Here is a 22513-nt window from a genome sequence, read left to right on the forward strand (position 1 = left end):
TAAAACTTCTCCCAAAGAAAAGACTGCTCTTTCAGAAGTGGCCTCACCTACAGGGCCTTGAACTTGCAGATCCCAACTATTATCATTTTACCTTCCTCATCACGTTGTAACAAAAAAGAATGACCCTTCTTGAAAAATTTGAGTGGTCTTTAATTTTTCTGCTCGTACTGTCTCAGGAACATCCTTGAATGATTTATTACATTCTGGTCAAAAATTGCAAGCTGAAATTTGGCTAGTCCTGACACAATGGAGACTAGTTAAATTTTTCTTCCCGGCAGATATATTCAGGATGTTTCGTCAAAACAAGGACGACTTATCTGACTCCAACCTACAGAGAATTATCTGGCGATCAGATCCCTCAGAAGATCTTCAAGACTTCTGTCTTAGCACCGTAGCTTACGGTACAAGACCCGCTCCCTTCTTAGATATTAGAACTCTGAATCAACTAGCAGCTGATGAATGAGCGCGCTTTTCACTAGGTGCTGCGGCCCTGGCGGACAATACTTATGTCGGTGATGTTTTTTCTAGTGCACACTCTATCAAGTTTACAAAATCTGTCAAGACTAAGGTTATCTCAATCTTGAAGTCTGCCGGCATCTCACTAAGCAAGTGGGCGGCAAACTCATACGAACTTCTTCCGTAACCATTAACTCTACAACTTCCAGGCAGTAAGGACCTCGACGTTGAGGTATCTGTTTCCACTCTGGCTCTCAAATGGAGTACGCTTTCAGATTGCTTTCATTTCTCAGTAATTCCTTCAAATAATTCTTCTAGAGCAATCAAGCGTTTGGTTGCCTCTGAAATAGCTAAATTATTTGATCCCTGGGCTGGCTTGCGCCCTTCCTCATCAGGGCTAAGCTCTTGCTACAAAATTTGTGGATTTTTATGGTGGATTGGGACTCCACTCTGCCATCATAACTGCAATTAAAGTGGATGTTCAATCTTGGCAACTACACGGCTTTTCAGACGCTTCTGAAAGAGCATACTCAGCTACAGTGTACATGGTCGTTTGGGATGATTAAGGTGTGGTTCACTCTAGCCTTATTAACAGTTAACTTGGTTAGAGAAACTGAGATATGTGATCTGGCTGATCGTTGCTTATCCTTTTAGAAACTTGTTCGTACTACTGCTTATTGTTATAGGTTTTGTAATCGCTGTCACTCATATCCAGTGGAACGCTACTTAACTACCGATGAACTCAATCTAGGTCTCAATTATTGGCTCAGAACTACTCAGATACTTCACTTTGAGTATGACATTAACAGTCTGAAGATTGGATTTCCAATTTCAAGGAGAAAAAGAATTTTGGTGAAGCTCTCCCCTTTTCTGGACAGTCAAGAACTTCTTCGACCGGTGGTCGACTACAAAAATCGCTGTCTTTTTATGAGAAACACACAGTAATTTTACCTAAAAATGATCGAGTAACTTATCTTATTCTTTTGCAAGCACACGTGAGAACAATGCATGGGAGCCAACAACTAATGCTGAGCTTCATTATGAGAAGATATTGAATTGTCGGAGCGAAATCCTTAATTAACAGCATTGTTCACAAGTGCATTATATGCGCACGATTTCGGAACCAAACTCCTACTCGACAAATGGGTCAGCTTCGCACTGATCAAATGTCTAAATCAAAGCCCTTCGCATGCACTGGTGTAGACTATGGCGGCTCATATCACATGAGGGTTTCACAAGGAAGGGACATAAATCATACAAGGATTATATATGTGTTTCTTCAAGGGCCATTATTTGGAAGCTGTTTCAGATTTATCCTCAGTTTTATTGCTACCTTTAAACGATTCGTTTCTCGTCGAGGTACATGTTCCAGGCTCTATAGTGACAACCAAACTAACTTTGTAGGTGCAGATCGAGAGTTCCGAGCTCTGTTCCGAGGAGCCTCTCAAATTATACCAAAAGTAGCTGAATGCTTAGCTAGCGACGGAACTACTTGGTCTTTTATCCCGCCGCATGCTCCTCACTTTAAGGGTATCTGGGAGACAGGGATTAAGTCAACTAAGCATCATCTCCGCCATCGTATTGAATATAGTCGTTTGACCTTTCAGGAATTTACCTCGAACTGCTTTAGCAGCCTTGACCCCTGGGCACTTACTAACCGGAGGCCCTATTTCTGCTATCCCTGAATCTTCCTTGACAGACTATAAAGATAATTCTCTTTTCAGATGGTCCTTGCTTACAAAGATGCGTGACAACTTTTGGTACCGGTGGTTGCTCGCATAGAGAAATTCCATCCTGGAAGCGATGGATTGACAAGAGTGTTTACTGTGCGCACCACTAAATTCACGAAGAGACGATCTTTGGATCGACTAACGCTTCTTTCAGTCAAAGCGTCTTAAACAAATTTGTTAGAAATTATAAATCTAAAAACAAGTTGCACTTTAAGAAATGTTTAACTACGAAATTCTTTCCTTTTTTCTTTTTTTTCTTGTCCGTTAAACCTAACTCAAGGGGGCAGGCTGTTCAGAATTGCTTTAAACTTTGCTTTGTCTGGCTTAGAACTTTTCCGAATCCTCCCCCTATTGGGTGGATCGAGTAGCTTGGTGGTGTGGAGTTTTTCGAATGTGTCTTGCCAAGAGGGACAGGTCTGAGCGTGCACCCCTTCTGACTACTTCCGTTTTAAAATTGTGGCTGTGAAGCACCTTTTACGCCTCGCTCCACGAATCTAAGTTTATTATACTAATCGAATTATTTGTTTAACTTTAATTTTTGTGAAGTGAGTCCGGAGTAAAGTGCAATAAATGTTAATATTTTATTTTTAACATGTAGTGTACTTAATAAAAAACAAAACCACATTTTTTCTCATCAAAATTCGCCTCGTGTTCAATCCTTGACATAAAAAAACGTTCTCGTCCATGAAAGCAATTTCATTTTTTAATAGCTTATGAATAAATATATATGACAATAATTATAATTATTTTGAAAATTAATTAAAGTACAATTATAAATATGTGACGTTCTCCGAAGAGAGGGGCTAAATCTAAAAAAATCGGAATCGAGGTTTTTATACCTTCCGATAGTTTTTTAGTTGATTTTTATCAATGAAACTATCAAAAAATTCCGAGCGTTATTATTGCTAATAATTAAGTTGTTAGATACACGAAAAATCTAGCTTTCGTTCAAGAGCTCGAGATCCCGTGAAACACCTCTCACCACTCAGCACTGCATCTCCACGTCTTATCTACACCCCGCCCGTGAGCCGCGTCTACGACGCCGCTATATGCGATGAATGCAGTAGTAAGTGGAAAGGGAAGATTTCGTGAGTCTTCCCTCTCTCTTAAAAGAAGCCGCCTATCGGCTCGACTGCGACCGCTCGCCCTGAAAAATCTCATTTTTCATAGTAAGTCCCCTTTCTTCGGCGCACGTCACATATATCTTTAGAATTGACAGACATGGAGCTTTGTTACTCGCACTCGAAAAAAAGTGTTCCAAAATTTCTTGTTTGCAGAGTTTAAAAATTTTCCTGAGTGTCAATTTTTGTTGCAGCTTGAATGTAATGAAAGTCTTTTAAATTTTTAAAGGATGCCAGTCGGGCAAGCAGATGGCGGCATCCTTTTTGGTAAACTCTTATTTTATTCCTTTATGTTTGGGAAAGAGCAGGTATTCTCTTTTTCCGAAAAAGAAAACATTTTATTGCAATAAGATGTGGAACAAAACCAATTTTCATCTTTCTATGTATTTTGTAAGACATTGGTAAATTATAATTATTTTTCATTCAAAATTTTTGGGGGTTACTGAATATTATCATGTGATTTGAAGTTTAACCTGGGATTTTAGAACGTGACTTGGGCGATTTGTTTAAATTTCCAACTTTTTTTGGTGTTTTTCGTGGAGTCTCTTTTGGAATTAGTTAATTTAAGACTGATAGGGGTTGTTTTGGAGGGTTACTGAATATTATCATGGGGTTTCGAGTTTCACTTGGTGTTTTAGAACGTGACTTGGGCGATTTTTTAAAATTTCCAACTTTTTTTAGTGGTTTTCGTGGAGGCTCTCGGCATTACTTCAATTAAAACTGAGAGGGGTGGTTTTTGGGCGTTATTGAATATTATCATGGGGTTGGGAATTCAACTTGGAGTCACCGACTTCAGATTTTTGTTCGAAAAATTCAAAACTAAATTGTTCAGAAAATCGTGAAAGTAGATTTAATAAAAATTTGTATGCCAATGCAAGCAGCGAAGAAAGTGTTGCTTTCTGGAATTTATTGTTTACTTCCCAGGTTCTTATCTCCTAAACCTCATACCTCTACACCAGGGCTCACCAGAAGGCAGTCATTGACTAGGTCAAACTGGTCCTAATAAATCTTGTCGTTCGATGGGTTCCTACCCCGTCGCGGTCATTATACCTCCCGCCGGGCTTGGAAGACATTATCCTTCCCAAATATGAAATATAATTAGAAAATAAATATCAATGCTTTACTTGCTAATATCCATATAGTTTAGTGAGTAGTGAGTAGTTAAAAATTAATAAGAAAATAAAGTTAATAAAAAAAATTTTTTGTTCAAAATGTGGCATATTTAATTATTTCTTGAATGAAATAATAATAAAGACATTTTTAATGGACAATTGTCAAATTGTACAGCTCGAAGTAGAGTTTACACTCTTCAAAATAAAGAAGAAGGGATTTTGGCGGCCGACGTTTTTCTTTATTCTTTATGAATTTTAATTCAAAACTCTCCAAATTTTTCCACCTTTTTACATTTTTAATTTGAGGTTTAATTTGCAGACAAATTTGATTCACTTTGTAAACAAAAAATGAAATTGAAAATGAATTGTATTGTAAATTCGAGTACAATTCGAGTAAATTCGACCCCCCGGCCTGAATGACGGCGAGATTTAATTTACCGTGACCGTAAACCTTCGCTCGATTCCTGGAAAACGAAGAAAAAAATGACAGAAAAACTTGGTGGCAGTCATACACTTGTAGTGATTGACATTAAAAAAATATCACTGGCAATCTAATGTTGTAAGTGAATGCGATGACGGTATACTTGTATTTTTAAGAATCATTTATTTTACTTTTGTTTCAAATTACCTCGTCAATAATAAATAAACAACAAGGGACTTAAAATGTGCAAGAACACCACTATTGTTTTATTACCGCAATAAAAATAACATGAGAATTGCTTCAATTTTGTGCACAAGTAACTAAAATATAATATTTAAATAAATTGCTTATGAAATGGGCGAATAACGAAAAACGGCGAAATTTTCGGTAAAAAAATCATTATCAATATAATTCGAAAACTAATACACGAAGATATGATTTTTTCTCGCGTAGAAAACCTTATATGGGGCATTATTCGTGAACTGTCCCAACTTTAGAAGTCGTGTCTTCCAATTGCCTTCAAATTTTCAGAGTTTTGTTTGCCTACATGAAGGCCAATTCAGACTTGCCGTTCTCGAATGTGGTTCGCCGGTCCGGTCCGGCTCTCGGTTGACCGGTGCAGCTCACAATACGCCGATTCAGCTTACACGATTGTCACTCTCACGCATGCGCGGTTCATAGATTAAAGTCACGTGAGTGACATGCAACAAGCTCGAGAAACAGCTGACAGGCCTCGTGGCTTTAGCGAGCGCTCTCATTGGGTACGGTTGCGAACGGCCCCGTTGAAATTAGAACCGAACTTAAATGCTTGAACCGAACCGGAACTGGGACCGAGTACGCGCTGATTGGCCGAGAGTCCAACCGGACCGGTGAACCGCAACCGAGAACGGCTAGTCTGAATTGGCCTTGATAGTAGTATACCCACCAATTTATAGACTTTTACTAACATCCCTCCTCGAACTATACGGGGTGAAATTTGCATCCCCCGGACAAATCGGGTATTTTCAAATGGCCATAACTTACTTTCTACAAATGAGAATTGAATTTTCTATGAGTGATTCCTGAAGGGGTTTTCATGCTTGACTTATTCCGATAAAAATGCTGTTTGGTATTTTGGGACTGAAAATAATTATGTAGTATAATATTAGTTAAAAATAAAACTTTTAGTTGTGAATAAATTTTGTTGTTGCAAAATCATATTTTGAAACGGAAATTCAACTGTTTTGTATAATGATAAGTCTTTTTGCTTGGAGATTTCAACTATGCGGTCGGAAATAAAAATTTTCCCCTTACGATTTCACATTTCCGCGCTAACAATTTCAGGTTACAAATGTAACTATTTAGTTGCAAAATTTTCTTTATTGATTGAAATATATGTTCTTAGTTGAAAATTCAACTATTTGATAAAAAATTAAACTCTTTCGATTACGAATTCAACTATTTTTTAAAAAATTGGTATGTTTTAGTTCAAATCAATAGCGCTGTGTTTAAAATAGAAATATTTTCGGTTGAATTATCAATTGTTATTGGTATTGAAAATTTAACTGATTTTTATAGACAATTCATCCTTTTGTCTTGAAAATTTAAGAATTTTATAGAAAATTCAACGTTTTTATAGAAAGCTCATCATATACAGTAGAAAATGTATCTTCTTGTTTAAAAATTCAACATTCTGGATAGAATTTTCTTCTTTGTTGACGCAAAATCTTCTTGAAAATTCGTATTTTTTCGTTCAATTAAACAATTTTTTATTTAAAATGTCAAAAAAAAAAACAATTTTCTATGGGTCCTTTAACATTGCCGCAATGAGAAAAGAAGTTTTTAAAGTTTTAATAATTGTCTATTACAATCCAGATTCAAAGAACGATTGTTGCAAAACTTATTTGTGTTTTTTTGTTATATAAAATATGGGCCAGATGCAAAAATGCACGAGAAAATTTTATGCGTGTTATTCTAACTGAACAATTTTGAAGATGAGGCTGAAAAATATTCATAAACAATTCATAACGATCCACAATGAAATGCCATAGAATACAAACAATATCTAGAGAACGACATTGAATTCGAAAAAAATACGTCCTACCGTCGAATCGAAGTATGTATTTCGACTAGAGTAGAATTTTTACCTGTAATAAGCAGCATGTACGTCCCTGACGCCGAGCAGGTAACATGAATTCGATTATTACTCTGCCCTGGTGTAGCGTTGTCAAATCGAATATATAAAATGCATGGCGACGGTACAGTGTTTTCAAATCGAACACTTAAATAGTTTCAACACATTTCAGATTTCAACAATATTCGTCTTTGAATTGAAGAATGAATTCCCAAACATCAAAGAAAATATGCCCAAACTTTTTTTCGGCAGTGTCTTACATGCATATAACAACGTTGGAGCTCTGTAATTGGTCTCTGACTGTTAAGCTTAATAAACTAAAATGAAATTACTTACAAAGGCAAGTTTTGTTGTCCGAACTGAGGTTATAGTGAGTTGGGCACGAGCATTTGCGGGTAGTCGAAAGTTTACCAACGATTGCAGGTAATGCAATGCAGATGTGACTACAATTACCATTATTAACAGCACAAGCATTGGATCCAAATTGGCGCGATGCGTGGAAAACTAACAGCGATGTTACTGATTCAAGTCGGCTGTATATTATTGTTCTATTAGCACCAGTACTTTTATTGATTCTTTCAATGTCTCCGGTATTCCAGTCGGACCAGTAAATATTGTCTTGATAATGAGTTATACAGAATGGGTAAACTATGCCCTGCGTCACAAGAGAATTCCTTCTCTTTGTATATAAATCGTAACTGTCAATAGCGGGGGTAGATGAATCTGTCCAGTACAGACGATCCGTTGCATGATCCAAAGTTAGACCATTCACTCGACCTATATCGGACAGTATTACTTTGCGCCTATTACCATCCAAGTAGGCTCGTTCAATAATTCCAGAATTTCCTGAACTTTCGCTGACGTCAGTCCAAAACATGTGACTACGGACAAATTTTTTAAAAGGTTATTGCTACTTTTAAATTAATTTTAATTCCAAAAATAAAACTACAATCATAACAGTTTTTGAAATATTTCCGTTTCATAATTACCCTTTTTGAGGATCTAGTACCAAGCATCTAGGCTCAATAATATTTTGCCAAATAAGCACTTTTCTACTGCGACCCACTAAGCGAATAACTTCAATTCGGTGAAAACTTGTATCACTGCAATATACATTGTGAGAAATCCAATCAATGGCCAAACTATCCGGTGTTTCCAATCCAAAATCAACTACTTTTTCCATTTCCGAGCCATTTATAAATGCCCGACTAATAGCTTTCACTTTAACATCTGTCCAATAAATATGATCGTGCGCTATATCGAAGTCCAAAGCACTGAAACCGATAATTCAATTTAGTACAAAACATTATTATTTAAAATAGTAATACCCTTAAGGCCCCTGGAGCTCATGGGTAACCGTGGTTCAGATCCATCATCTGTTGATTGAGTTTTCTTCCCAAAACCGAAACAAGTCAAGGAACAGAAGGCCGGCTGCGAGCCCTAAGTGCCACGTCTCCGAATATCGCGATAAAGAGTAAAGAGTAAAGGCCAGAGATCGGCGTCGCAAGATCGCGAGTGAGGCTCTCAAATGTTGATATGATTGCCCGAGTAAACCTCGGTAGTTTTTTAGTTCTCATAGTGTAGTATGCGTTTTGCAATATTTTTTCTATTCTTTCGCTTTTGTTTATCTGTGAAGTGTTTTTCTCAATTGGACACCTTTTCATTTCATGCGTTTAGATGTAGTTTTGATGTAGCCAAATAGACAGCCGTTTGAGGGGCACGTGGGAATACAGACAAGTCCCCTGCTTTCCGCTCCTGTCCCTAGCGGCTGCTATACTACCTTTTCACTGTATAGCTCGCGCGACTTTCAAGTGAGAAATAACACTTTATTTTCAATTACAAAATACAACAGCAAAAAGGATATTTTCGGGAAAAATCGAGCTGGACCGTCCGGTATAATTGCATTTAGATCATGTGCTTAAATATGGCGTTCAACAACTCAACTATTTAAATTTAGTTTGCCCTCTTTGCGAATTATACAGCCGTTTGAAGCGCCTTAAGTTATTTAATTTTTTTTTCTTTAAGCTAGTAAACAAATTTCTCTGTCGCGGGCATTTGCCTGCTGCCAAGGGTGAACGTAACAGAGATAAAAATGGTGACAGCGATGGGATAGCTGATCGTACCTGTTTTTGACTTGTTAAATTGTGCTAACTTTTGATTATAAACAGAAAGAACATAGAATATATAAAAAAAATTATTTTATCAAATAATTCATCTTGATTTACTTTCAAGAATAAAATTGGTGGAAATAATTGGATACATTTATTTACCTCACATTTTCTGCATCTTTGAAATTGTGCATGTATATATTTTTGCTCTCAACGGTCTCATAAAATTACGCTCCACATTTCGCGAGTGAATATTTTATTTTAAGTTGTGCCAATCTTGATTCTTACATAAATTCAACCGATCTCGCCATTTAAAAATTTCAGCCGTTAGAAAAAATGATCCGACTATGATCCTTTTGTCGTGAATTTCTTTCCGTCGGTAAACTTTAACGACGAATTCCGTAAATTTGAGTTATCCTATTACTAAATCTAATATAGACAATATGAGTATAAACGGCGACGGGGCAGCGTTGCAAACCGCACATTTAGGAGTACCCATTTTCGATGGTCAATCCCCAGAATTAAGAACTTTCGTTTAAGATATCGAGTCCACAAGTTTAAAGGTCCCAAATGGGTTGAAACCCGAGTTCGTTAAACACGTGCAATCGCGACTAAGAGATCCCACGCGAGAGTCCGCGGAAGGTAAAACATTCGCTACCATAGCGGAATTACCGAATCATCTCAAAGAAGCGCTTTCCCCGTCTATCCGCCCTTTTGAGGCTTATTATAGCGAACTAGATCGTGCAACAATGGAACGCGCAGACCGCAGCGGAATTCGGCACCCGTCTTCAGAATCTAGCGCGGCAGACAAAAACTGCTCAGCTTACCACTAACCCTACGGCGGACGAAATCGCAGCCACAACCAACCTAGTTGGCAAAACCGCTTTGCAAACCTTTAAAACAGGACTACAACCGGAAGTTGAATTACGTCGCAAAACTCGCTTTCCGTCACAAAAGGAAAAACAGCCGTATCTGCTGCGATACTCCACAGGCTCGCAACAGCAGCAGAACACGGGGTATCAGCGATATCACTCCCAACAAAAGCCCAGCGCTAAGACCACGATGATGGCCAGCTATAGACGGTTTAAAAAAGACTCGCAGGATTCTATCGCAGTTAAGGGTGAACCACGTGGCGCAGGTGATTTTATATATGTGTTGCCAGGACCGTGTCCTTCGCTTAGTCCAAACTACCTTTTTGATTTCACGGCGCTAAATTGGCAAGAGTCGGCACGTTATCTGCCGTAAATAATGCCACGCCGCACAGTGATGCAGAATGGCATTTAGAGTGCCGAAACTATTGTATAGACTGGATTTCACTTAAAATCAACATGCGATACATGTTTTGATGTATTTTCGAACGAGGAATTCAAATCCGAGTCCCTTGGTAAGCCATCTCTGTTCCTTCCTATGTAAAAACATGCGTTTTCAACGAGCTTTAACTGAAAAATACGTTTTTCAAAGATCAAAGTTTATTGCAAAATAAATTTTAAGGTGCGATACATGTTTTCAATGAGTTTTGCCAAGAGCAATCCGAATCCGTTGCTTCCGGAACGATATCTCTACGCTTTACAGGGTGAAATCGCAATATATCGATAAAATCTATGAAAATCACCCTATTGACTAGGCTGGAGATATACACCATTTGATTCCGAGTGTGTGACACATGTTTTCCGAGTATTTTCCAACGGGCAATCCGAATCCGTTGCTTCCAGAACGATACCTCCAAGTTTTCCCATTCAAAACCGCCAAATATCGCAATAAAATACATGAAAATCGCACTTTCTACTGGGCTGGAGGTATACACCACTTGATCCCGAGCGTGTGACACATGTATATGTATATGTATATCGTTCCGGAAGCAACGGATTCGGATTCCTTGTGGAAAAATACTTTGAAAACATGTATCGCACCTTAAAATTTTGTTTTGCAATAAAATTTGATCTCTGAAAAACTTATTTTAAGTGAAATCCAGTCTATACAAAGTTTCGGCACCCAAAATGCCATTCTGCATCACCGTGCGCCGGTATCCGTCGTCGAAAACGAGAAAACAGCCGTTCATTTAAACTCGTTGAGCGCTCGCCTGAGAGTTGTCCCGGTGAGCGCCAGCCAGAGGTCCAACAGCACGTCGGTATCCGCCAAGTTAAAAGCAGGCAACATCCCTAACAGAAACTCAAAACCTGCCCTGTATTAAAAGTAAAATCTCCCGATTTTAAAAACAGTAGTACCAATTTTTTAGTAGATACCGGGTCAGATATCTCGATTATAGACGTAGGAGCTTTGCACAAAGGTATAGAGATAGATCCTAATGAAAGCGTGTTTATCACTGGAATAACCACTTCTCAAATCGAAAATTTGGGTTCCGCTTGCGTTGGTATTTTAGACACGACGGGAAAAGCCAAGGTGGTCAATTACGATCTGCCGGTCCCGATTGCGGTCGAAGTTCCAGGAATTGATCACTGGGATGAAGAAGAAGCTGAGATTTCGTTCAGACACAAAACTATAGACACTAGCAGTAACCCTATAAAACCAATCCCATTTATAACATTTTCAAATACCAAATCAAAAATCTCCAAACCCGAAAAGGAAGCTACAGTGCTTACAATTAAGGCTAGAACTCGACAGGTCATACCCATTAAAGTGTCGAATTCTGATCTTAAGGAAGGTTATCAGCCCCTACTCAATGGATCGAATTCGAATTATCCTCGAAAAGGTTAACGTAAAAAATTTAGGTTAACGAAGCCGCAAAAGGGTGATTAAAACAGTTAGAATATTTCCGTATTTATTTTTCCTCCCCGGAGATGACTTGCCGGGAATGCCCATGACGGCCCATCGGATTCCCACCGTCGACGATTTGCCGGTGACGACAAAACAATATCGACATCCACCTATCCACAAAGAGGTAATCCGAAAAGAAATTGCGCCAGCTAAGAATAAACACCCCCTCCACGTCGCTTCACAGCTCTCCACTGTGGTTTATCCCCAAAAAAAACCCGATTCTCAAGGAAATCGATGGTGGGGATTAGTAATTGACTATCGCGCAATAAATGCCAAGACCGTGGGAGATTCTTACCCCCTCCCCAATATCACTGAGATACTGGACCACTTGGAAGGTGCCCAATTTTTCTCGGTTTTCGAGCTAGCCGCTGGTTTTCATCAAATTCCGATGAATCCGGAGGACAGATCGAAAACTGTCTTCACGGCTGAAGGTAGACACTATGAGTTACTCAGAATGCCTTTTGGGTTGAAGGCAGCTCCAGCAACGTTCCAGCGTTTAATGGATCGTGTGCTGATGGGCTTGCAAGGAGAGGAATTGTTCGTCTACCTTGACAACATTGTGATTTATGCCGCTACATAGGAAGAGCATGATAAGAAGGTGAATAGACTTTTCAAGCGTCTTTCCGACGCTGGCCTCAGAATTCAACCTGAGAAATGCTTTTTATCTCCACTCACGTAGCTTACCTAGGCCATGTAATTTCAAAGGAAGGAGTTAAACTCAACCCTAGTAAGATTAAGGCTGTTAGGAAATTTCCTGTACTTAAAACCCAGAGAAACGTTAAAGAGTTTCTGGGTCTCGTGGGGTGTTACAGGAGGTTCATTCCTGACTTCACCAGTCGTACACAGCCTCTGACAGAATTTTTAAAAAATGAGAAGAATTTCGACTGGGGAAAGCGACATCAAGCCAGTTTCGAAGATATGCGTGACGCGCTGTGCCTGTATCGTTCGCTTCTCGTAGGATGATCCCAGCCGAGAGAAACTATACAGCCACTGAGAAGGAGTGTCTGGCCATTGTCGATTATATTAAACATTTCCGACATTATCTTTATGGTCGAAAATTCACAGTCGCAACAGACCATCAAGCGTTGACCTGGCTGCACCCAACCAGAGATATAGGTTCACTTTTGATGCGTTGGCGACTACGATTGTTGGAATATGAGTATGACATAAAATATAAGCCCGGTAAAATTAATAAAAATGCTGACACACTTTCCCGTAAGCCGATTAAAAAAGAAGAAAAAACGGTTCTCATAATGTCTTTCGATCCCAAAAAGAAAAGAGGACGAGTCAGGAAACAGCAACCTGCAGATTCGGTGTCCGGCCCATCATCCATTACCCCGAGTGATGATCTAAATGAGGAGGGGGGGGGGGGCGAATCAAGCGATGTCGGTATAGGAGATAAGAGTGCGCGAGCGCCGACGGGCTAGCCGGTCTCAGACCCATGACAAACCGGAACAACCCGAAAGAAAAAAACGTATTCCTGCGATACGGAAAATGGTTAGCGGGTACACTTCTGGCGATTCAGAAATCGACTATTACACCCCGCCGTCGACTGTTAAGAAGCGATTAGTACACTTTAAAGACCTCCTGAAAAAAATCACGAATGCGTCACAACCACCTCCTGAAAAAAATAGTAGAAAGGAAACCGTGATACTAGGAGTTTATGAAAGCATTCCCCCTGCCCCACAAAAATTACCCCCACTTCTGCAGGCTCCGATCCGAGCCGAAATAATTTCGCCATTAGACGATCCGAAAATCATAAAACAGACAAGAGATACTCTATTCGCCGCTCGCGATAATAATCTTCATTTTATTTCTGCGGATTGCTCCATTCACAGTCCTGTTGGCCCATCTCTGACTGATTTAGGGTTTATAAATTCGGTGCAATTGCGTGAAAAGAAACCAAAAAAAGGACAGGTTATTGCCTCTCAGACAGGCAATACAAGAACATTTAGCGTAGTTTGTAAAGATAGGTTTTGCGACTTACCAACGACATCCGATATCTATATCTCAATACAGGCCCTGAAAATCGAGATGGAACAAACTCAGACTCAGACGATTCGAGTATCTAAAGTCAAATATCGATTGGAAAACCTTCCGACAAATATTATTCGAGATGCCATCCGCAAAATATTTGTAGGACAGAATGTTTTGTTCACAATCTGTACTGGTGAAGTGCAAACACCTCCACCAGAACAAAGAAGAAGCATAATAAAAGAATTTCACGTGAGTTTGACTGGAGGTCACAAAAGAGTCAAGAAGACTTAACGCAAAATTCGCGAGCGTTTTTACTTGTCAGACATGAAAGGAGAGATCCAAGATTTTATAGGCACCTGTCGAAGTTATCAGTTGCAAAAACTGGTTTGTATTAAAACACGGCAACCAATGATCATCAACGACACGCCCGTTGATGATTTCGATAAGGTATCCTTAGATTTTGTAGGCCTCTTCCCATAACGCCAAATGAAAATAAGTATGTACTCACTATGCAAGACCAGCTCACAAAATACTGCATAGGTGTGCCAATCTCGAATAAGCGTGAGTCTACAGTCTCTGATGCCTTTGCTGAACACCTTATCGCACGATTTGGTTCGCCACCAGCTATTCTAACAGACCGTGGTAAAGAGTTCGTCTAGTTCGGTATAGATTTTAATTTGTGTTTTGCAACATTTGTTCTATTCTTTCTATTTTTTTTATCTGTGCAGTGTTTTTCTCAAACGGACACCTTTGACGAGTAGATGGAGATTATTGTACGTTTTTTCCTCATATTAGGGTTTGTCTATTTTTAATCATGTGTGTTGAATAAATTATCCAATTATTATTCTAAATTATATGGTTTTTGTTTGATTAATTATATTCCTGTTTCCTTTTTTTGCATTGTGTTACTAAATTTAACAAATAAAAAGGCAGGTTGGGACCTCCCTTAATACTCCGAGCTCAACCACTTAATATCACTCTTTTAACCGCTCAAAGGAGTGAATCAAAGACCAACAGTCTTAAGGCGCTTCAAACGGCTTTTAAATTCGTAAGGGGCAAACTAAATCTAAACGGTTGAGTTGTTGATCGACATATTTTAAGCACATGATGTAAATGCAAGGATGAACGTAACATTTTCATAAAATAAATATTTTAACTGTAAAAATGAAAGTTAACACTAAATTTGACTTTTTTTCGAAATAAGGCAGGGTTTTTTTGGTCTTAAAAGAAATCTTAGGTTTTTTCCTATAAGACTATGCAGAAAAAAAGTGGGATTCAAATTTCTAATTCATGAAAATAAGCGTAGAGTACTCCGGTAAGTTCATTGTAATGCTTTTACGAAAAGTAATAATACTATTTGATCGTCATATGCATGAAGAACTAAAGATTTGTGCTTCATGTAGAAAAGAGTTCAGTAAACTGAAAGAAATATCAGCTTCAAATTATAAAGCGTTATATTATACAGTGTATTTGTATTGACTAAGGAAGGTGTTAGATAAATAACATCTATGGTGTCGAACTTACCATTAGCCCCGAGAAGAACGTGGTTGCAATCTGATGCGGAATGGGTATCGCCCATCCTGAACTACCCTGCACCGCGCAATATCAGGCAACTTAGGAGATTCGTAGGCATGGCTAGCTGGTATAGGCGCTTCATAAAATATTTTGCCTCACATTCGTAGACCCTCACTTGTTTATTGAGTAAAAATAACAGTTGGAATTCGGCGAAGGAACAAGAGATGACATTTAAAGTGATTAAAAAGGCACTCTCGTCGGCCCCAATCTTAGCATGACTGGATTTTAAACTCCCCTTTGTGTTACAAACTGATACGAGCACTTTTGGCTTAGGTGCGGTTCTCACACGAATGATTGAGGGGGAGGAATGTTTGGCGTTGATTTGGTCTATCCGAAAGTTTCGCCATTTCTTGAAAGGGTTTAAGTACCGGTTTGCAATATTCCATCGTAAAGGTGCTTTACACCAAGTACCCGACGCACTCTCAGGTTGTAAGAGGATGAGGAAGTCGCCGAGGTTTGATAAGCGGCAGTAATTGACGATCCGTCGTATTCCCGTCGAGTTAGGGATGTACAAAATTTCCCTAGTACGTACCATGGTTGAAAGGTTTTACACGGAAAACTGTATGCATTTAGATCGACCCCTCTGATAGACCAAATCATAGAAGATACAGAAGCATGGAAATTGGTGGTTGCAGTCGATAAACGGCAGCAGATATTAAAGGAGTTACATAATGAACCTCAGACAGGACACTTAGATGTAGAAAAGACCTATGCTAGGGCGGTCAGCTCTTCTTATTGGCCTGGAATTTTTAGAGATGTAGTTAAATACGTGAAAGGGTGCGATACTTGTCAGCGTACAAATGTTTCACAACAGGCTCATGCTTGATTAATGGGCAAAAGGGTAGTAGACCAACCCTGGGCATTGGTGTCAATAGACTGCATATGGCCTTATGCTCGCAGTAGAGCATGTAACTGTTATTTTGTTGGCATTCACGACTACTTTAATAAGTGGATCGAGTGTAAAGCCCTGCAAGAAGAAAACGCCAAAAATGTGGGTGCGGCCTTAGAGGACCTGGTTATCTCGAGGTGCGGTAAACCTAAGGTAATTCACATCGTTAACGGGACGAAATTCGTCAATAAAATCCTGGCTGAACTAACCAGATTTTATAGCATCCATCACTCCACCAGCCCAGAAAATCATCCACAAGTTAATCCAATCGAACGGATGAATCGAGTATTGAAAGGTATGATCCGAGCATTCGTTAATTCGAATCAGCAAGGATGGGGTAGAGCGTATGGAACACCTAAAACATTTGCGAGACCTTGTGACTCTTCATTTAGAAGAGGCGCATAAGAAACAAACTCGCCACTATAACCAATCGCGAAGCGTTTTTAGGAACCAGATAGGAGAGAGTTTTGAAGCGTTGGACGATATTGTCCTCAAAAAGAAGAAAATATCGGCCAAGATGAATAAATGCTTTCATGGTCCTTTCCGAGTCGTGGGGAAACGTTCACCTCTAGTCTATGAGTTAGCCAATGATAATGGGAGAGCACTCGAAGTTTTTTACATAAAGGACTTAAAACCATACGTATTGCGTTAAGCAGAGTTATTACTCGACCTGGTGTTCTTTACCCTGATCTTAATTACGTTTTTTTGTATTTTTTAGGATTAATTTTGTTTGGATATTGCATGGAGATCGGCATGTCCTCTTTTCTTTTATTAGGATACCTTATCGCTGTGTTGGAGCGTACTTCGGGAATTAGTCAAGGGTATCGTGGTCTCCAGGCCGGAGCCTACGCTAAGACCAGTTTCCTTAATCGGTAGGATCTGGGAGGAGGCCAACAACATCGAAGTCCGGCCCCGTTTCAGCCAATTAAACCTTAATGACGGCCCTTTTTCCTTGTAGAGGACGAGGAGTTAGCAGCGGAGGTCAGAAGAGACGCCACAGGGGCGGTCTACATCGCCCGAAACGGTCCAGGAGGACCTCTCGACCGCAGGACCCGCAAAGGGAGAAGAGGGGAAGGCAAACAGCGGGCATTATATGTCCTTTGTGCCTTGCCACCACTGTCGGAAAAAAGTACCGATGTTACAATGGTGCCCGAAACCCCTCACTCCTTTTTGTGAAACCTGCGGCCAGGAGGACACTCACCGCCGGGACGGCGCCTATTGCAAGCGGAGTGGTTTCCGTTACAAGCTGTACTAAGGAAGGTCTTTTGATTTCTTAATTTTTGCCTTTGATTTTTAGTCGACACACATCGACTGTATTTAATTTTATTCTATTTTGACTTCCTAAGACTTGAACATGAGAGTGTAAAGTTCCGCTTTGAGGCGGGTAATTCACTTAGTTTTTTTAGTCTTTGAGAAATTTGGTATGGAAATAAGCCGCTAGCGGTCCGTATTGGTCTTGTAAGTAGTTCCTCTCCTCTTAAGGGAAACAATCGCGAGACCGAGGCTCGACCGAAGACGAACTTATTTTATTCTTTGTTAGTGTTCTTTTTTTCTAATACTAATACACACTCTCATGGGTTTTTTTTATCGATTTTTTTTATCGATTTACCGAGACGAGAGCGAAATGGAGGAAGAAGTGGTTCGCCTAGAGCAAAAACTATTATTAAGGAACAGCGGCGCGGACGACGAGGACGTAAGGCGGGTTTGAAGTCGCACAAGTGCAGGCGCAACTATAGGTTGTTCACCGAGGGTGGAATGTGGATGAGAATCCCGTATTACAGATCCTTTACCTGGTGCGATTCAAATCTCGCCGCATTGGATTTACCGCAGCCATTATCACCATCTCTTGGGCATGAGGCTACCGTAATCTCCCTCCATTCGACATGACACTTCCGACAGCGCAGAAATACATCTGGATTCCTTGTGCAACAGGGGGAGGGGGGAGGCTGCGTGCCGTCGAAAAAAACGAGCGGTAACCAGTATTCAATTGAGCCTCACACAAAACTTGTGTTTTTGCCAGCCTTACAGTTTAGCCACAGAGTGGTAGGTTTTCTTTTCTTTTGGATATATCCGTTTTTCCAAAATATATACTCTTGCGCTGGTTGCTGCCCCATCCCTAGACTTAAAGTGATTTTAAGGTGGGCGGCTCATATATTTTTATATTTTAGTGTGTTTAAAAGTATTTTATTTTGGATTCTCCTAGTGGCGTCAGTATACGCCAGGGCTCATCAGAAGGCAGTCTTTGGTTGCAAAGACTGCCAGTGGCAGCCCAGGTACTAGTTCAAACAGGCCCTAATAAATCTTGTCGTTCGACTAGTTCTTAGCCCTTCACGGTCATTATACCTCCCGTTGGGCTTGGATGACATTATCCTTCCGAAAAATAAAATATAATATAAGAATGAATATAAACGTCCTTGTTAATATTCATATAGTTTAGTGAGTAATGAGTATTTAAAAATGAATATGAAAATAAAGTTGATACAATTTTTTTTTGTTTTGTTAGAAATGTGGCATATTTATTTATTTATTGAATTTAATAATAAGAATAAGGACATTTTTAATAGACAATTGTTATTTAATTATTTCCATTTTATTTTATTTCATTTTATTTCATTTTATTTCATTTTATTTCAATTTATTTCATTTTATTTTTATTTTATTTTCTCATTTTTAGTTTTATTTTATATGTCTATTTTTTTTTTGCCTCGATTAGGGTGCTGTATGAGTGCCGAAACATTGGTGATTATTAGATAATTTTATTTATCGTTTTTTTTAATGTTTTTTATTGCGATTTGATAATGGTGGGAATAAAGAGGACGAAAGAAATAAAAAAGAGAAGGAAGGGGATTTGGTTGGTTGCCTTCTCATTTTTCTTTCCTCCTTTTTATTTTCGTCCAAAGTAAAGATAAATACATTTTTTTCTGTTTTTCTTTTTTAGGGAGAAGGGAGGGGGAGACTTGTTTCCTTTTTTTTCAAGATTCCAATGGGAACATTTTGTGGTGGTTGTCCAAATTTGGTCGTTGGATTCTTGATTGTATTTTCAAGAAATTTTTTTCATTAAAGTTAACACTTTCAGACCCCCGACGTGAACGACGGCGAGATGTAATTTACAATGACCGTAACCCTTCGCTCGATCTCAAGAATATAATAAGAATATATATAAATATTAATAAATATAATAAAAGAATATAATAAATTAATAATCAGGTGCGATAACATTCAGGGTTTTACTTTTTCTCTCATTGAATCCTAAAAATGTTGACGAAGTTTCTTTTTGGCTCTAGTTATGACCAAATGCTTGTCATTCCTTCACTTAAATATTAAAATGCTCATATTATTTATTTGTGAAGTAAATTTAGTGTTTGGTTTTATTTAAACAGCTTCTCAGATGTTTTTCTTAAGTAAGATTTTCAGCTATCCACGCCACTATACCGAAACAATGGACTAGGACTTAATAAAATGATTTTCCAAGTTATTTTATTTTAGGGCGGCAAAGTGACGTTTGCTTGGCGCAGTATAAAAGTAAATTCAGAGCCCTGGGAAAAAGTAATTTAAAGTTTTCTTTTTGGTATATTTAAAGAAAATAGAGAAGCGGAATTGAATCTAAAACTTAACATCAAAGTTACTAATAATGTTTCTATTCCATTGGGAAATTGGACATCACAGTCATATTCGCATGTGAGAGTCCTACATAATGGCATTAACGGCTATTATCAAAGCTTCTGACGAATAATGATTCCTGTTTTTCAGCTTATGAAGTCCGATTTAACCATGAGTTCCAGAGGCCTTAAAAACCTCCGTTTTCTACTTATTTATTTTGTAATTTAAGTGCTTCAAAGCATATACTTTAAACTCCGAATCGAGTAGTGATTCAGATTTTGCTGAAGAAGAACACCAGTGTAACCTACTGGGTCATAATGTCTAATACTCACTTTACATCTTTTACACCCGTAACTGGTATAATATTGTCATTATTGGTATTCTCAATACTTATTCGTCCAATATTTTCCTTTCTAGCGAACAATAAAAAAGCTTCTGGTATCACGCATGTTCTGTTATCCCTCGCAAGTTCATATCCTATTTGACATGCACAAACATATTTGTCCTGAGGTTTATTAAGGCACAAATGACTGCACCCACCGTTATTGTTTGTGCATTTATTTTTACCACTAACTTTCCCAATGTGAACTGCTTTCAGGCCCATTACATTGGGAATATTTTCAATAATTACTTCATGTTCAGTTCCAGATAACTTGTGTGCTCTCTCGATACTCCGTTTCTGCCAATCCGTCCAATATAAATAATCATCCAATAAGCTGAGCCCAAAAGGATGATCTAATTTCTTAGTAATAACTTCTCGTCTGTTGGAGCCACTCATATCACAAACTTCTATTTTATCAGTTTTTGCGTCACACCTGAAAATATAAAAAGTCAGTAAAGGCGTCTTGAACTACAAACTAAGGATGATGTATGTGTAAACAGCTTCCTTTCTGAATTCTTCAAAATATATTGAAGATTTTAAAAGATTTCAAAGAATTTTCAGATATTTCAGCCCCAACCCGAGTACAAGGAGATTATCTGTATGTTGTATATTATTGTGCCGTATCAAAACAAAAGTAATATCATACATATTTTCGAATTTAGCCTTTGTCGGTTAAATAAGGGTTAATCAATTTAAATATATATCGATTTTTGAGATTCTACAATTATTGCATTGTATATTTGTGAAAATAATAAAATTTTATTGTGCCATTCGACAGAAAAAAGAAATTCTAATTTTTAAAAATTGTATACTTAAGGGGGACTTACACTTTGTCCATTCAAAAAAATCGATTTTTTTGTTGTTGCATTTTTCTAATCTAAAAGGTCTTAGAAATGAGCCTCTGAAAGGGTTTGGCAGAATTATATCTGGTTCGAGTTATAGCAGGTCAAACGAGACGGCGCACGGCCTCGTACCCAGTTCAGACTTTTTTTTTACGGGCCTGTGTTATTCATTAGCAAAGAAATGCTTTGTGGATTGTATGTTTATTACTAACAGTATATACAGTAATAATTTAAAAAATAATTACTTATTAATCATTTTAATACGTGAAACATTATTTCTGATTGGAATTGGGGTTTATCAACCCCCAAAATGACTTTCAAGGCTCGTCGATGATAGTGGCGTATGAGGAAGCTAACTCAAAGCGATGTGACTTGACAGGATTTTCATTCTAAATTTCTTAGAATCTTTAGCTATTTTGGAAATCTAGTTTAGTTTTAAGGAACTTTGTTATGTTAGGAAATGTTTTCCCTAGACCTCATCTCAAAATTCGGCTTGAACAGCCACTAAAATGAATTTTTAAACTCGTTCATGATACGTTTGCATCAGAAGGAAATCTATAAGCTATACCTTTAGCCAGCATTATTATTCCAAATTTTATTTAAAAATTTTATTATTTTTGAAATTCCATTCTATGAATCTTATTTCTAAAGTGATTTTACCATCTCCTAAACTGAATTCTGAGACATGTAGATGATAGAGGTGTATGAGAGAGATATTTCGAATTGTTATGACTGGCCTGAATTTGAATTGATAACGTTCTTAGAAACTTTGTAATTTTAGAATATGTTTTCTCTTGAACTCATCGCAAAATTGGGTTGAATCAACCACTAAAATGAGTTTCCAAACTCTTTGAATATAGTTTTGCACCAGAAACAAATCTAGAAGCGATATCTTCAGCCAGCATTATTATCGGAAGTTTTTAGAAATTTCGCTATTTTTGAAATCGCTATATCTGGACTTTATCTCTAAATTCATATTTAATCAGGCCCTAAAATGAATTCTGAGACATTTAGATGATAAAGGTGTTTCCAAAAGAGATCTGGAAGCGATATGACTTGCCTGAATTTTAATTGATAAAGCTTTTATAAACTTTGTATTTTAAGACCGGTTTTCTCTGGACCTCATCTCAAAATTGGGTTGGATTAGCCAATAAAATGAATATTTAAACTCGTTAATGATAGAATTGCATCAGAAAGAAACATTGAAGCAATAACATCAGTCAGCATTATTATCCAAAGTTTTTAGAAACGCTGTTATTTTTTAAATTGTTATCTTTCCTAATCCTTCTAGGCATTAATTTAGTACTGATGTATACGAGGGTGGATTGATAAGTTTCCGGCCTGACCAAGAAAAACAACGTTTTTAAGATTTTTTTTTTTTATTTCTCAACATAATCTCCTCCAAGGCTGAT

At 38.2% G+C, this 22513-nt stretch overlaps 1 protein-coding gene across 1 annotated transcript in view; it reads right to left on the reverse strand.

Moving 5' to 3' along the window:
* Positions 1-22513, reverse strand: part of LOC117173978 (low-density lipoprotein receptor-related protein 6) — a gene marked incomplete at its 5' end in the record, with an annotated part of 73929 nt that overhangs the window by 29384 nt on the left and 22032 nt on the right. The window contains 3 exons of the mRNA XM_033362648.1: positions 7290-7834; positions 7943-8227; positions 20210-20692. Of these exons, the coding sequence (XP_033218539.1) occupies positions 7290-7834; positions 7943-8227; positions 20210-20692 (1313 nt within the window). The remainder of the gene's footprint in view (positions 1-7289; positions 7835-7942; positions 8228-20209; positions 20693-22513) is intronic.

Source organism: Belonocnema kinseyi, chromosome 5 (assembly GCF_010883055.1).
Source record: "Belonocnema kinseyi isolate 2016_QV_RU_SX_M_011 chromosome 5, B_treatae_v1, whole genome shotgun sequence".
Classification (NCBI taxonomy): domain Eukaryota; kingdom Metazoa; phylum Arthropoda; class Insecta; order Hymenoptera; family Cynipidae; genus Belonocnema; species Belonocnema kinseyi.